The 16,236-nt window shown below is 35.3% G+C and overlaps 1 protein-coding gene across 2 annotated transcripts in view; it reads left to right on the plus strand.

Annotated features, from left to right (window-relative positions):
• The window catches only part of LOC136040737 (3-hydroxy-3-methylglutaryl-coenzyme A reductase-like), a 168,249-nt gene that overhangs the window by 140,742 nt on the left and 11,271 nt on the right, over positions 1–16,236 (plus strand). For both annotated transcript variants that reach the window (XM_065725044.1, XM_065725043.1), the window contains exons 15-16: positions 7,024–7,228; positions 9,454–9,628. In XM_065725044.1, coding sequence (XP_065581116.1) covers positions 7,024–7,228; positions 9,454–9,628 — 380 coding nt within the window. The remainder of the gene's footprint in view (positions 1–7,023; positions 7,229–9,453; positions 9,629–16,236) is intronic.

Genomic DNA, 16,236 nt, shown 5'->3' on the forward strand with positions numbered 1-16,236 from the left:
CACTCATTTGATATAGATTTCCAAACATGAAACTCAACTGCAAAGTTGTACATTAGTTAAACAAATTGTAAATAAAATGAAAATTGTTTACACACTAATGAGTGGGTTGAGTTTGTTTGTAAGAGCTGGATATACTAGGTGAAGCATGCCATACTTTACCATGGCACTTTGTGTGGCAAAACTGTGTCATGCGCAGCCTAAAGAGGTGGCTAATGTGGATGTGTACTATGTGTGATGGAACCATTGGCGCTCTAAGGTTCATACCATGCGGTGAAGAAGGGCCCTTGACCACCAGCCGTGTAACCGCCTGCAAAAGATGAAAACTGCTTTAGTTTCTGCTAGATAAGAAATTAGTTACCCGTTACCCGGTGGTTTCGTTGTCCTAGTTTAAATAACCAATAAAAAGGGTGGCTCATTTAACATGGTTGGCTGTTTTGTTTTCTAGCTCCTCCTCTTACAAGTATGCCTGTAATTGGCTTAGGCGGTTATGAATATTGCCTACTAGCAGGGTTGCCACCTGTAGCATAAGATTGACATTTTAGCTCTATTTTATTATGTATAGTACTGTAGCACAGGCTCAGGGTTGTTAAAACAGCGCAAAATAGTGCTATTTTAACATTTGTACAGTCATGTTTTGGGCTATAGCACCAAAAATCGCCGTATAGCGTTTCTGCTTCCTTTCCTACATTCCTTCAGGTACCCATTTCGAGCTGGATCGACTCTGGCTGATTTTGCAAAGTCACACCACCTACCCCGTTTCAAAAAGAATAACCAGTGACACCAGGACTCGAACCCCTGTCCTCATGGAAATGTTTATGTAAACATCGATATGTTTATTGTATATATCTCTTCCTCAATGACTACCAATTCTGATTAACTGAACGGGTTTGCGTTTTTAAATGTTCTCTTCCAAAATACATTTTATGTTGAAGATTCCCTTTGGGCTCCGCATTCATTTGTGTGTTTATTGAGTTCTGGCATTTGGCATAAATCTTGTAAAGAATATTAACAATTATATCTGTAGTAATAAAAAATCTGTTTTGATTGTTTATTTTTTTTAAATGATAGTTTGTAACTATAGCATTGATAGTTATAACTGTAAAGACAATTAAATTAAATCTCCTAAATTTGGAATGACCATTTCCACAATGTATCTTATCTTTAAGGCCACTAATCCAGATGAAGAAAACTAATTCTTTCTATAAGTTTAATTTTGACAAAAAAGACAATTTATAGAATGATAAAGTTTCTTTTAACCAAATTCATAAATACAATTAGTAACTTTACAAATTATTTATCTTATTCCCTTCCACAATTTAATCTTTTTTCCCGGTCATTTCCTATGTCCTATTCCATCTAGAATAATTCGTAAGAAGTATATTGTCGTCTTAGCTAGCAATAGAAAAACACACATAATGCAAGTTGAAAAAAGTTCAATTTTCTAAACAGATAGTCTTTCTACAGACGACGTTTAAAAAGTTGGACGGAAAATAAACGAGAGGTCTTAATACAGCTAAGAACTATTTTGCTCCAACTTAACAACAATACTTTGGGAATATTAAGATCCTCTACTTGTATCCGAGAGGGGATATTTTTCTTTCAGACAGTATCAACTTTAAAAAGGAGAATTTGTTTATTGCAGTCTGTTAATCAAGAATCTCAAATATTTTAAAAATACAGTCATTGGAAATAGTTTATTAAATTGTTAATTTCCAGATCTTTTCTGATCTTCTGAAGAAAAATTGTGGGTCTTATTTTGTGAAGCAAACCTTGCTGCGTTAGTGAAGTAGACTTCACTGACGCTTGCCGTCATGACTTATTATAAACCTTATTTGTCTAAGGTGGTTATTATTTGTCACATTTTTACACTACTGTTTGTGAGTTTAAGCATGGTTTGTGACATTTTGAGCTCATTTTATCTAAAAATCAAAATTCTGTTGCCTCTGTCTCAAAGGGCACTTGAAAATTAAAATTCTAAACAAAAGAGAACTTGCCACTGTAAAAAATCGGGATTTCATTTAAGTATCAAACACTGCCGCTTAAAGGACTCACCGCCAACGTTTCAAAATATATACTTCCGAGGTTGACCTTATTTGACTTGTTTTTTCATTTGTTTACTTTTTTTGTTTTTTTTGGCATATTTTTAGACTGGTGTGCGTGAATGTAAGCTTACATGACTTTTTTTTTTGTATTGGGAGCTTGTCGTGATTAGCATTACTCTGCTACCTTCTTTAATTTAGATTTAATTGGCAGATTAGAATTTTTTTTTTATTCTTCTTTTTTTTAATTCCCTGTGACACTCAGCTTTAAAGCTTTTATTTTAAGGCCCAAATTACCTTTGTACCTTATTTACCTTATTACCTTTAAATGCAAAGTTCAAATCCTAATATGTTCGGTATTGAGGTCTTTTGATAATTCACCAAAATAAATCTAAAAATGTTAGTAATTTATTTGTAAGATGCTAAGTATCTACAATAAATTATCGACCAATTTTTTCTGTCGAATATATAAAATGTCTTGCCTACCATAGGGCTCGTAAGTGCAGGGGTTTGATGGGGTTCCTTCCCGAGTCTGATCTAGATGACTTAGTAGTTTTATCTAGGGAGCTTTTGTCATAATGGCTTATTCACCCCCTCTTGAATGAAACATCGCTGATCCATGCAAGTACTTGGACATTTATTCTGGAAGGGGAAATATGTTAAATCAGCATAATACAGGCGAAACACAGGAAAACTACACAAAAATGTTGAATAACAAAAAAAAATTAGTAAGGTTTGTCGTACGTGTTCCCAAGGCTTACCCTTAAGTACGAGTCTCGAGTTAGTATCCAAGTACTAAGTACTCGCAAATGTGTTTTCTAATGCCCTCCAAAAGTTTGGGTTACTAAGCCATTTCAATAAAGACCTGTAAAGGCACCCTCTAAAATTTTAACAAGGGAGTAAAAGTTTCGAATGAATGTTTTTGAATGGGTAATCTAGATTCGGTTTTGAATATAGGAGGAAGGGGGAGAAGATACATCAAATATATTTTTTTTAATTTAAAGGGTTATTTTGTTCTTTTTTATTCAGTGAAAAACATCAAAAGATCTTTTTTCAAAATATAGGGGGAACAAAATCTGGGGGCTCACCTTTAAACTATATTGGAAGACGCATATACGAGTACTTAACACTTTGATACTAACTCTGGACACACACCTACGGATAAGTCAGTACATGTCTGCCAAGAAACACTTCTGTGGATTTGTTTCAAGTAGACAGCCGGAAGGGTTTTGATTTGATTAAACATTGTCTTGCTGATTTGAATCTCAAGGCGGTGGGTACTAGTGAGCACTTTCTCCTATTGGTAGTTAATTCATCCCAGTGATGCTCTTTTCCTAGTGATGCGGAGTCAAAATGGTTGTAAACTTAGTGTGGTGCCTCATAAGGTAAAAAAAGGATAGGTAAAGGATGCGGCATTTAGACTTTACAGTCCGTACCGGCGGTGCTGATCTCCGTTTCTTGGCCCTTCAGCCAGGAAGTGCAATGGGGGATTGGGGGCCAGCCAACCTGTGCTTTCGCACACCCTTCCTGTTTACCTTCCCCAGATTTCTCCAGGTACTGGCTAGGCTTACAGGATCACGCCACTGACCCCCGTCCCAAACTGAAGAATTGGGTACACCGGGATTCGAACCCACGTCCTCTCAGACACAGGATCCCGAATCCAGTGCACCAACCCACTCATAAGGCACTAAACTTGTTGCTCTGCTTTTTGTTACACTTATCAAGTACGTCTTTTCTGTTTTTGTTGATCGGTCCATATTCATTGATGATTTGTCAGCACTTGAAAATGTCTTATTGAGGTTTCACAGGGTGTGACTGAGGTTGAGTCAATTTTCTCTGACGATTTGAAAATTTTGCATGCGACAAACAGTTTTTAAGTCAATGAAAGCAAAACAAAATCCTGATATTCAATCTGCCAAAATGTAACTTCTCCCGTGCCACGTTGTTGTGTCTCTGTTTTGCCTGCTACTATCTCAGGATTACGTTTAGTGCTGACTGTTCCTTCGCTACTCATATGCAGGAATGGGTGAAGAAGAGAAATTCTGCTTTACGGACGTTGGTAGCAATGCGCCACTTAGGTTTTCCGGTTTATCACTGAAGATGGTATACATAACATACACTCAACTCCTCCTAATGTGTGTATCCAGTATGAGGCCCAAAACTCGGCTCTGGAATCACTAAATTTACCAAGTCTCCACGAGTGTTGACTCGGGTTGATGATCCGCTCCGGGTATTTCTTTATTTCAAGTTCTGAACATCGCCCATTACTACCGTCTGCTAAGCAGCCCGTGCAAGCTCTTGTACGAGATATAAATTGAAGCACGAAAAGGTGCGTCATCCCTTTTGTTCCTTTTTTTTGCAAGTTTGTATAACACGTTAAGAATGAAATGTTCTTTAAAAAAAAAAAACAGAGAAATCTTTTTGTGTGTATAGCAGCTGTTTTGGTAAATGATTTGGATTTTAATTTTTACCAGAAAAGTATCTTATGTTTTATGTTCGCTAAAATTCACGTTTTTTCGTTTTCCATGGAAAAAGAAGGAATTTAAGTCTCTCTACATCTACCTTAACTGACTTAAAACTTACCTACACATTAAGGGTAGAGAAATGAATCCCAATTCTCATCTTTCACAGAAGGCTTAGGAAATATTAGACTAAATCAAAAGGTACTGTATGCGTCCAAGTTGTCAAAAAGGCGTATCTGCAATATCTCAGGAACGACTAAGGCCATTAAGTTTTCCAGTGTGTGACTATGAAAAACTGCGCTATTTAGTGCATTTTTTTTGTCTGTTTGTGTGTGTGTGTGTCTAGAACAGATGTTTTGAGAAATGATTTGGATTCCAGTTTTTGCCAGAACACTATTATATGCTTTGTGCAACACGGTGACTTACATTTTTTTTTATCATCCATGCAGATGGAAGGAGTTTAAAATCTCAGTAAATCTATTCTAATTTACTTAAAGCTTACCTATACATGTGGAATAGAGAAATAGACTTATATACATGAAAATATGCGTGCAATAGGGCCTCAATTTCCTTTATATTAGCATCTTTTCCCCAGATCGAACACCCAAACACACCCGCTCCTCTAACCCCCCCCCCCCCAAAAAAAAAATATATACCTTAAAATATTACCTATACATTTGAAATTTGTTTTGTATTTATTAATTCTAGTCTACTCAGGGAACTTTCTTTCTCCGTTTCATTCCATTTTACTGAGGAAACAATGTTTTTTTGGAAATTCAAATAACTTATATACGTAATACTTAAGAAAGTCAATTTATCTTCCTGTTGTAAAATAAGTAATTCAAGGATCTAACTTTCAAAAAGTTACCATAATCAACCATGATTGCATGTTTTCTATTGAATCCCTTACTCATAGTACGACTATTATCTACTCAATTTTTTCTTAGCTTCAATCCCTTTTCTTCAAGGTAAAAAAAAAACTTTGGAAATATTTTTGAAAGTATGAAACTGATCTGTTATTTACGTTGGATAAGACATTTGTTCACCGAATTTATGTATGGAGATTATTTTATTTAATTATATCGTATATTCCACTCTTTTCAGAAAATTTCTTGGGAAAATTGCCTATATTGTTTAAATCCGGAACTGAATATTTTAATTTTTTCTTCTCTTAAAGCTAACAAGAACTTTCATGCACTGAAGTTACTACTTAGTTAATTAATCATAATGATATTGTCTGGGTTTAGTACTTAATTTAAAAGCCCCTAAAATTTTATCTACTTTTGCTTGTTTAAGAACCTTTGTTTTTGTAGCTTTTCATTGTAATTTGTAGAATTAGACAATAAACTCTGCAAATTATAAGAAAACTAGGAACTCTTATTCTTTGACAATATACTTCACCTACTTTTTGTTATTATCGTTGTATTTTTATTTTATTGAAATGTTAATAATAGCTCTTATTGTTAATACTCCTTATCAGAATGACTATTTATGTTGGGTGTTGCCTCTGAATTATTTGTCTATATTATTTTTTCTATTGTTCGGTTAATGACGACTTATACTTATTGACGACATGACTGCCTGTCCATGGATTATTCTTTATGGTTGATTGTGTGTGGCTATGCTGTTTGACCTATGTGATTGTATGGATGAGTAGGGTTAAGGCCTCATTCAAGTGCTGGTCTATATTAATCACTAATTTAGGAAAACAGTCTTCCTTTTCTCCTTCTGTCTCTTTTTTTTTTTTTTTTTTTTTTTTTTTTTTTTTTTTTTTTGTGTTTGTGCTGTAGCATTGGTGATTTCTCTTTTCATGATATATATATATATATATATATATATATATATATATATATATATATATATATATATATATATATATATATATATATATATATATATATATGTTTTTAACTACCTAAAACTTGCGAATATACAACATTCTTCGCTGTCCCATTGTCTGTGCATATAAATACATTGTCAGGTTTACTGACTCTTGAACATGCAACACATAATTGTCCATGGGAAAAACAATCCGTATTCAGATCTATACCTCATTATTCTAATGATTGCCCTTGAGCTTTGTTGATGGTGATTGCTAATCGAACATTTCCTGTGTCCCCGCCGTCATTTATATATCCCCCTGTGCCTCCCGGCGTCCCCGTTGTAGTTGTGTCCCTGTGTCCCGGTCGTCATTTATATGTCCCGGTGTCCCAGTCTGTAATTTCTCTTTGAGTGTCCCGGTCGTCATTTATATTCCCTGTGTGCCGGTCGTCATTTGTGTTCCGGTGTCCCGGTCTGTAATTTCATTAGTTGACAAACATGACGTCAGTCGACAAACAACTTCATGACGACATACAGCTCAATCCTTATAATGACGTCAGTCGACAAACATGACGTCAGTCGACACACAAACATGACGTCAGTCGACAGACACACAAACAAACAACTTATTTTTATATATATAGATTGTTAATGATGTTTTTCTGCTCTTATTGTTGTTAATTTCATATTTTCTCATGCAGGATAAATGGACGTGGAAAAAGTGTGGTCTGCGAAGCCGTTATTCCTGGACATGTTGTGACAAACGTCCTGAAAACGAGCGTTGCCGATCTTGTTGATTTGAACGTTTCCAAAAATTTTATTGGCTCGGCTATGGCTGGAAGTATTGGAGGATATAATGCACACGCCGCAAACATTGTCACAGCTATTTATATAGCTACTGGACAGGTAAATCTTTTAATTTATTACCAAACAGAAGTTACTGTTCTATATGTTTGTATTGAAAATTGTGCTTCAATGCCATTCGTTTATTTTTGTGACGCGTTTTGCTAGTCAATCCCATTGTTCATTATTCCTGGAGAGAAGAATCAGTTTTGGAAACTGGATTATCTAGTGCTTTGGCTCAATCAATGCTGAATCATAAATCTAGACTGGCAATGAACACTCCTCCTCTCTGAAGCCTTATTGGTTCTTTCGTGAGAAATATTAAGCCGATAAAAAGTACCAAAAAATTTTAGTTTATTATATCTTTTTCGTAAGTAAACTCTCTGATTCTCTCTGTCATTATTTTCTGTCTCTTTGCTAATGCTAATGAAGATCAAACCTTTCATTGTAAGTAAAGAGTGACATGGGCTAATAAGTACCAGAACTTACTACTTGTACTTGTACTTGTGGCGGGAATCAGGCGTTTCCACCTCGCCCGGCATCGATGATCTTAGAGACCTTCTTGGACCATGTTGATCGACCTTGTGCCAGCTGCTCTGCAAAGGCGAGCCACTGTGTTGACCATCTGTGACCAAATTTTCTGAAACCCCCTATTGGTTCAAGGTCTGACTTGGCCAGGTTCCACCAGTTCTTCCTCTGTCCTCCTTGGCGTTTCTTCCAGTAGCTAATAGGCTCAACTAGAAGTATTTGGCGAGGCGGGTACTCTGGCGGTTTCCGCAATACATGGCCCAACCATTTCAAACGGCGTTCTTTAATAGTGAGCACAACATCTCTCTGAATATTGCACATTCGACGTATATTTACGTTGGAGATACGGTCACGTAGCTGTACTCTGAGAATTCTTCGTAGACAAGTATGCTCAAACACCTTAAGTGTATTCTCTTGTTGTAGTTTTGCCGACCATGTTTCGCACCCGTAAAGGAGAACGGTGCGGATTAGTCCCATGTAAATTCGAACTTTCGTTTGGACACTGATTTCACGGCGATTTCATAAGGGTTTCCGAAGGGAGGCAAAGACTGTCTGCGCTTTCTGTATTCTCTGTTGGATATCAGCGTCGGAAGATCAGTCAGTACAAAGCTGGGAGCCTAGGTATGTGAAACGGTTAGTATGTGAATAAGTACCAGAACCTCTCTATATAAAGTATACGTCCGGTTTGAATACTTACTGAGACTTAGGTCGTCATATGCCTAGAAGCGCATAAGGCAGTGAATATGGGCAGCGAAGGCAGACTTCTGATTCAGCAAGTCTTGTGCGAGGGACCAGAGCTCATTCAGTGTAGTTTTAAGACTTGTTGCCTCTTATTCCAGGGACCAACCCAGTGTGCTGCGCTCTCTTCCCCTTCTGTGAAGACCGTTTGGGGCTCAACACCATACATCATGTTGGAGAGGTCCATCATTCTTGCTGTTCATATGCCCCCAGAATCTTCATCTCCTTATTCTGGTGTTGTTGGTCACAAGTCCCTGTTCAGTATCTGTCATTATTTTGGCGGTAGTCACTGTTGGTCCAGTGGATTCAAGGACTCAATTGTTTTCGGAGCTGAGTAGTTGTTTCTCTTCATTCTCTGAAAGGCTTCATGACTCATATCCATATATACGTACAGTGTTTAAATTGAATCCTTGGGTTTATTTTGAATACTAGAAAATGCCTCTAGTAGCTACATCGCTGGAGTCCTCTCCTAAGAAAATTCTCGAAAGCATCAAAATAGGCTGAGAACAGCCTAGCAAATGATTTATAGCTATTATCTCAGAAGGGTTTGAAAATAGCGGATACAATATTTAGACAAGCCTGCGATCAATTACCACTACGAATTTCCTTTTTGCTGCTTAATGTTCGACTAATTTAACATATGGTTACCTTGCCTGTGATTGCCCTTACCTTACACTTATTCTACACTTGTCTTACCCTTTTTCCCTATTTTTCAGATATTTAGGTAAGCCTGCGATCAATTACCACTTCAAATCTCTATCCTTTTGCTACTTAATGTTTGACTCATTTAACCTGTGATTACCTTATTACTTTTATCTTACACTTATTATACAATTGCCTTACCTCTTTTTCCTGTTTTTCAGGTATTTAGGTAAGTCTACGATCAATTACTACTTTAAAGCTCTATCTTTTTACTACATAATGTTTGACTCATTTAACCTGTGATTATCTTACCTTACCTGTGATTATCGTTACCTTAAACTTATCCTACACTTTCCTTACCCTTTTATCCTATTTTTCAGGACCCTGCTCAAAATGTTGGCAGTAGCAATTGCATGACTATCATGGAGCCATATGGCCCTGAGGGAAGGGATTTGTATATGACTGTCACAATGCCATCTATGGAAGTTGGCACCATTGGAGGAGGAACTGTTCTACCTGCACAATCTGCTTGCTTAGAAATGCTTGGAGTTAAAGGTAATTTTTTTTTTATTCCGAGACCACGCTCAGCTGAAGCCTCGACAGGGTTGCTACCCTTAGTGCAAAAATGTTATTTTAGTACTGTTTCATTATGTGTAGCCCTGTAGCACACGAAAGGGCTATTTTAGCACTATTGCAGTACTGTGTCACCGAAAATCGCCGTTTAGCACGTAAATTTCGGCTAGCATTTTAGTAACTGACCGTGGTGGCAACTCTGAGCTTCGAGGTCTCCGCCGAAATATTTGAATCTTTTTTTTTTTACTGGCTCTTTTATCATTACACTGGCTCTGTATATGGTTATCACTTATCTTTTTTTCACTGGTTTTCAATTTTTTCATTTATATTTATTCTTCGCACATTTTCTTTAATAGTTTATTGTTCTTTTGTTATGGCTACCAATGCAATATGCTTGAAAAAAAAACTGAAAGAAAGGACAATACTTCTAATTTGTCGTTGTAAGCAAGATTAAGAATCAGATATATTATGTCACCTTTGGGATATTTTTTTTCAGGGAAAGAATCAAAGATACATAAACTAACAAAGCAAACAAGGAAAAGAAAGGAGAAGAAAAAATTATAAAGAAGATGTTGGACATTTCGACTGGTGCTTTGCCTTTCGTCATAAAATTTTTTGACTTTAAATTATCTGCCAAATATCACACGTCTACATTACATATAATATTAGAATATATTTCACAATAACTCGGACTAATAATTTGGACAATAACTAACAAAGCAAACAAGGAAAATGAAAGGAGAAGAAAAAAAAAAAGAAAAACTATAAAGAAGATGTTTGACATTTCGACCGTTGCTTTGCCTTTCGTCATAGAATTTTTTTTAGTTTAAATTATCTGCCAAACATCACAAGTCTACATTACATATAATTAGAATATATTTCACAATAACTCGGACAATAACTAACAAAGCAAACAAAGAAAAGAAAGGAGAAGAAAAAAGAAGAAAAAATTATGAAGAAAATGTTTGACATTTCGACCGGTGCTTTGCCTTTCGTCATAAAATGTTTCTGAGTTCAAATTATCTGCCAAATATCTCATGTCTACATTACATATAATATTAGTATATGTTTCATAATAACTCGGACTTATAACTTGGACAATAACTAACAAAGCAAACAAGGAAAAGAAAGGAGAAGAAAAAAAGAAGAAGAAAAAATTATAAAGAAGATGTTTGACATTTCGACCGGTGCTTTGCATTTCGTCATAATTTTTTTTTAGTTTAAACTATCTGCGAAATATCAAAAGTCTACTTTACATATAATATTAGAATATATTTCATAATAACTTGGAAGCTATATAAATAAATTGATGCAACACAGGTTTTGCAACCCCATGCAAAACGTGATAGATAGTCCCGGACAAATACAGTAAAACCCCATGGACAAAAAAAAAAAAAACAATTTAGTTTCAGTACCAAAGTAATATATCAACCCTTTTTCAACCTATTTTTCTTAGTTTATTTATTATTTTCTTTAGTTGATATTCTCGGATTTCTTTCCTTTTTTGTCACGTAATTGTTTCTTCGAAAATTTAGCTATTAATTCAGAGTAATTAATACGAATTTTAGTAAATTAATACAAAAGCAGGTTATAATATTTCTTATACTTCTGAGCAATGCTGCGCTATTAGTGGTGCCGCAAGCTTCTAATTCTTTTAAATACATTTTTTAGTGCTACTCCTCGACGCTAAACCGGTTCTGCCTATCTAGTATCCTAAAGCTATTGTACACCCTTTTCTCTTTTTTCATTTTCTTTTTTTTTTCTCAAAAATATCTAGTTTTTAATGTTTCTCAGAATTCAGTTACAGTCCAAACTTAACTGAATAATTATAATTCTATATTCTTGTTCCAAAAATAATTTTTGTTCTTCTTTTTTTCACAAACTTTTGTTATAATCTAAATTTTGGTAAATTAAAATAAGCAGGTTTTGAATATTTCTAGTTTTCCTGGATAATTCGGTCCTGTTAGTGGTGCTACAAGGTTTTAGCTCATGTTAACATATATTTTACAACACCGATGATTCTCGTACTCTTTCATCCTAAACTACCCCTGCAAATCCAAAACCCCAATGCAAGTGCGCATCCTTTTCTTGTTTGTTTTTTCTCTCATATTTTCTTCCCAAATTTTTCATTATTTATATTTCTTTTTTTCAAAATTTTAATTTAAAATAATATTAATTATAGCAAGCTAATATAAAGCAGGTTCTGAATGTTTCCAGTTCTCCTGGACAATGCTACGCTGTGAATACTGTCGCAAAGTTTTAGTTCTTGTTAAGCATATTTTAAAGCACTGAAGGTTTCCTTGCTCTTTCATCCTAAACCACCCTTACCAATCCAATATCTCACACCGAGTTTCCATCCTTTTCTCTTTCCTTTTTCCCCAAATTTATTCAGTCCCCCCCCCTCCGAATTTAGTTAAAACTCAAATTTTGGTGAACTAATATTAAGCAGGTTTTGAATATTCTTAGTTCTATTTGGCTACGCTACACTAGTTAGTGAAACACAAGCCTTAATTCTTTTAAAATATATTTTGCAGCACACAAGATTCCCATCTTGTGTGATATACATAAGATTTAATAACTCAAATCTTGTGTACATCTTTTCTTTTATTTTTCTCAAAATATTTTTCTTTTGAGGAAAATTCTCCCAATGCAAAATATTCCTAACGCACGTGTGCATCCTTTTCTTCTTCTTTTTTCAATTTTTCTCCTCTTAGTTAAAATTCAAATTTTGATAAATTAATTTAAAGCGGGTTTTTGAATATTCCTAGTTCTCTCGGGCAACGCTGCGCTGGTTAGTGGCAACACAAGTTTTAATTATCTATATATATAAAAATAAGTTGTCTGTCTGTGTGTCTGTCAGGTGACGTCATGTTTCTGTGTCGACTGACGTCATGAAGTTAGTTGTCGTCATTTTTGCTATGACGGTGACGTCATTAACGGTATTTAAGACATTTGTTCACGGAAAAATGTTTAATTGTAAAAAGACTGAAGAACCTACAATGGCAACAGCCGAGGAAGCCGCTCAAAGAGTTTATGCCAAAAAACTTGCTGCTGATAGAGAAAGTAAGAAAAGAAAGCGTTCCGAGGAATCACAAGAACAGCAAGAAAACAGGCTTGCAGCTGATAGAGAAAGTAAGAAAAGAAAGCGTGCCGGGGAATCACAAAAACAGCAAGAAAACAGACTTGCGGCTAAAGAACGCAAAATCGCGCAGTTAGATGAAAATCCACCTGGACAGCGAGAGTCAAAACATATCAAAACTGAAAATGATAGCGATGATGATTGGGTTTGGGATTTTGACTTGGATAAGGTCATCAATGCCTACCAGATTTAAGTTAAAAAAACAAAGGTTCGTCGATATGTACTTCATAGTGACGCTGAAAAATAAAGAAGAAAAAGAAAACTGAAAAAAGAAAAAAGGTAAAAAACTAAAAAAAAACTAAAAAGAAAAAACACTCAAAGAGAAATTACAGACCGGGACACAAATGACGACCGAGACAGAGGGAATATAAATCACGACCGGGACCTCAAAGAGAAATTACAGACTGGGACACCCGGACACAAATCACGACCGGGACACAGGGAATATAAATGACGACCGGGACACAGGGACACAAGTACAACGGGGACGCCGGGGGCACAGGCGGGATATATAAATGACGACTGGGACACAGGGATTGTTCAAATAGAAATTACAGACCGGGACACCGGGACACAAATGACGACCGGGACACTCAAAGAGAAATTACAAACTGGGACACCGGGACACAAATGACGACCGGGACACAGGGACACATCATTAGAATAATGAGGTATAGATCTGAATACGGATTGTTTTTCCCATGGACAATTATATGTTGCATGTTCAAGAGTCAGTAAACCTGACAATCTATTTATATGCACAGACAATGGGACAGCGAAGAATGTTGTATAGTCGCATGTTTTACGTAGTTAAAAACATATATTTATATCTATCTCTATTCACAGGGGGGACACAGGGACACAACTACAATGGCGCGTAACTAATATGGCGCGTAACGACTTACGCGCGCGGGGGGGCTTGGGGGGGCGCGAAGCGCCCCACCAACTAGGTGTTGGGGTGGCGCGAAGCGCCACCCCAACAGCTAGTTTTAAATATATTTTGCAGCACACTATATTCTCATATTTCTTTTTATCCTAAACGATCCTTATTAATTCAATATCTCAAAGCTTGTGTGCGTCTTTTTTTCTCAAAAACTTTTCTTTTTTTCCTCAAATATGTCCCAGTTTTTTCCCCAGACATTAGTTAAAATCCAAATTTTGGTAAATTACTGTAAAACAGGTTTGAATATTTCTGGGTCTTCTGGGTGACAGTGCGCTGTTGGTGGTGCCACAGTTTTTAATTTTTGTTCAATAGATTCTATAGTAGCGAATATTGACTTACTCTTAGACCCTAAACCATCCTGTCAATTCAATATTCAAGACCTACTGAAAGTCCTTCTCCCTGTCTTTCTCTTCAAAATTTCTCTCCAAGAATGTCTTTCTTTTCCAAAATCTCTGTTGGCTACTTGTTAAGTACTCTCTTTCGAATGAAGTAATTCTATCTGGTTCCCTTAGAGTGAACCCAAGGGAAAATTTCTTTTTAGTTGTCTCGTAATTTTGTCTCTCAGCATCTTGAAGCCGGATTATTTGGGTTTTAAATGTTTTTATACGGATTATGGAAGATATTAATCAGTGCGGGACCCTCTTTTCTTCAAAGCCTTAGGCTTTAACTGGATATGTCTTCATTGGCGACGATGTTAAGTCCTAAATTATCGAATTAATTTTTCTAAACATAATTTTTTTTTTTTTTGATTTAGGGTTATGTCCTTTATTCTTCTTTCTTGTTCATCTTATTTTGTTTTAGAGGAATTAAATTATCTTTTATTTAAGAAACTATAACTAGAAACAAAAAAGTTTTTTTCTTAATATAGGCTAAGAGTTGAACAAATTTTAAAATTAAATTATTGTATAATCTATGTTGTTTTACTCTTTGTTTAAAATATTGGTGCAGTAGTTCCACGCTTTCTGGAAAGTCATGTTTTTTATATAAGATAATGATAAAGGATCAAAGTTTATTGTATTACTTAATAATGTTTTCTTTTTATATACGGCCCTCTCTTAAAGCCTTTCATAAATATTAATTTTTGCTTTCTTAGCGCGAAATGTTTTAATTTATTGCTACATTTTTTTTATTTGTAACCGCTAAATTCTATTTTATTCTATGTAAGACATGGATGGAATATCAAATAGTAATATCGTGAATTATGACATTTGATTGTTTTGTTTATTTTTGATGAAAGAAAAACCGGATATCCCGATTGGTATATCCAGGATTTTAGGCAGGAAAAGGCAACAAAACTAGCATCCAAAGTATTTTTTTACCTTCTTGCAAAAGTTATTCTGTTTTTCATATATATATATATATATATATATATATATATATATATATATATATATATATATATATATATATATATATATATATATATAGACCTGTTATTGCTCACTCTCATATGGCTAGACGCCACTTGTCCCTCTAAGAAGAGCGATCCACCACAAGGAATTTTTGACGTCATTGATGGCTCTTCTAGGCACCATCAATGGCTGCTATATTCTTTTACCAATTGTGCTTATTTTGTTTGGGTTTTGGTATCAATATATTTTTTTTCTTATGCTGGGTTATCAAAAGCTTTATCCGGTTCAATCAAAACAAAATGAAGCATAGAAGGGTTTTTAATTGTTTTTTCTTCTCAACAAAACAACCTTTTTATTGGGGCAAAACCATAGAAAGTTAAAAGAAAACAAAAATAGAGGAGATATTGAAAAAAGTAAAGTTTTTATTAGGACTAAAACGGTTGGAAGTTAAATGGAAACAAAACCTGAAAATTAAAAAAAAACATTTTATCTGTCAATCAAGTCGCTGAGACGTCAACTCAGTTAAGTTTGGTTTCTAATTTTTATCATCAAGCGATTTCATTGACTCTTTACTTTTTTATGATCACACGATTATTCTCTAAAAATAGAAAAATGGGGATTAACACAAAAAAGTGGGTCTTACATCCTCAATAGTTTTTTTTTTTTTTTTTAATCCAATGTTATTTCTGTGAACATGTTCAGAAAGTAACTCCCGGTTTGTAATAAAGAACTTGTGTTTGTACTCATAAACCGCGACTGACCATAATCCGAATTCGAATTAACTAACATGTCCCAGTGGTACTTTGTTATTAAAGTTGTGAATCAATCGCTTTGTTTCGGCTTGAATTTGGGAGGGGTGAGAATAGGCCTGACGGTTTTTAGTCTGAGGGTTTCTTGCACTAAATATGCACCCGTTGCTACATCTATGTCTCAGAAAAGCTGCCATGTTTTTTTTTCTAGCGGTTTAGCAGTTTCTAGGGTTTTTGGAAGAATTTACGTCCCCTTATTCCATACATTTCTTGTTTATATAGAAAAATAAACACTTTTTACCTACCCCTGATGGATGTCTCTGGGGAGGGGGGCTGTATGTAAATAAGGTTTTGATGTCCCCACTCCGGCTGTCTCAACGCTGGATTGAAAGCGTTAAATGTGACAA

The sequence above is a fragment of the Artemia franciscana genome, chromosome 21, assembly GCF_032884065.1.
Source record: "Artemia franciscana chromosome 21, ASM3288406v1, whole genome shotgun sequence".
NCBI lineage: Eukaryota > Metazoa > Arthropoda > Branchiopoda > Anostraca > Artemiidae > Artemia > Artemia franciscana.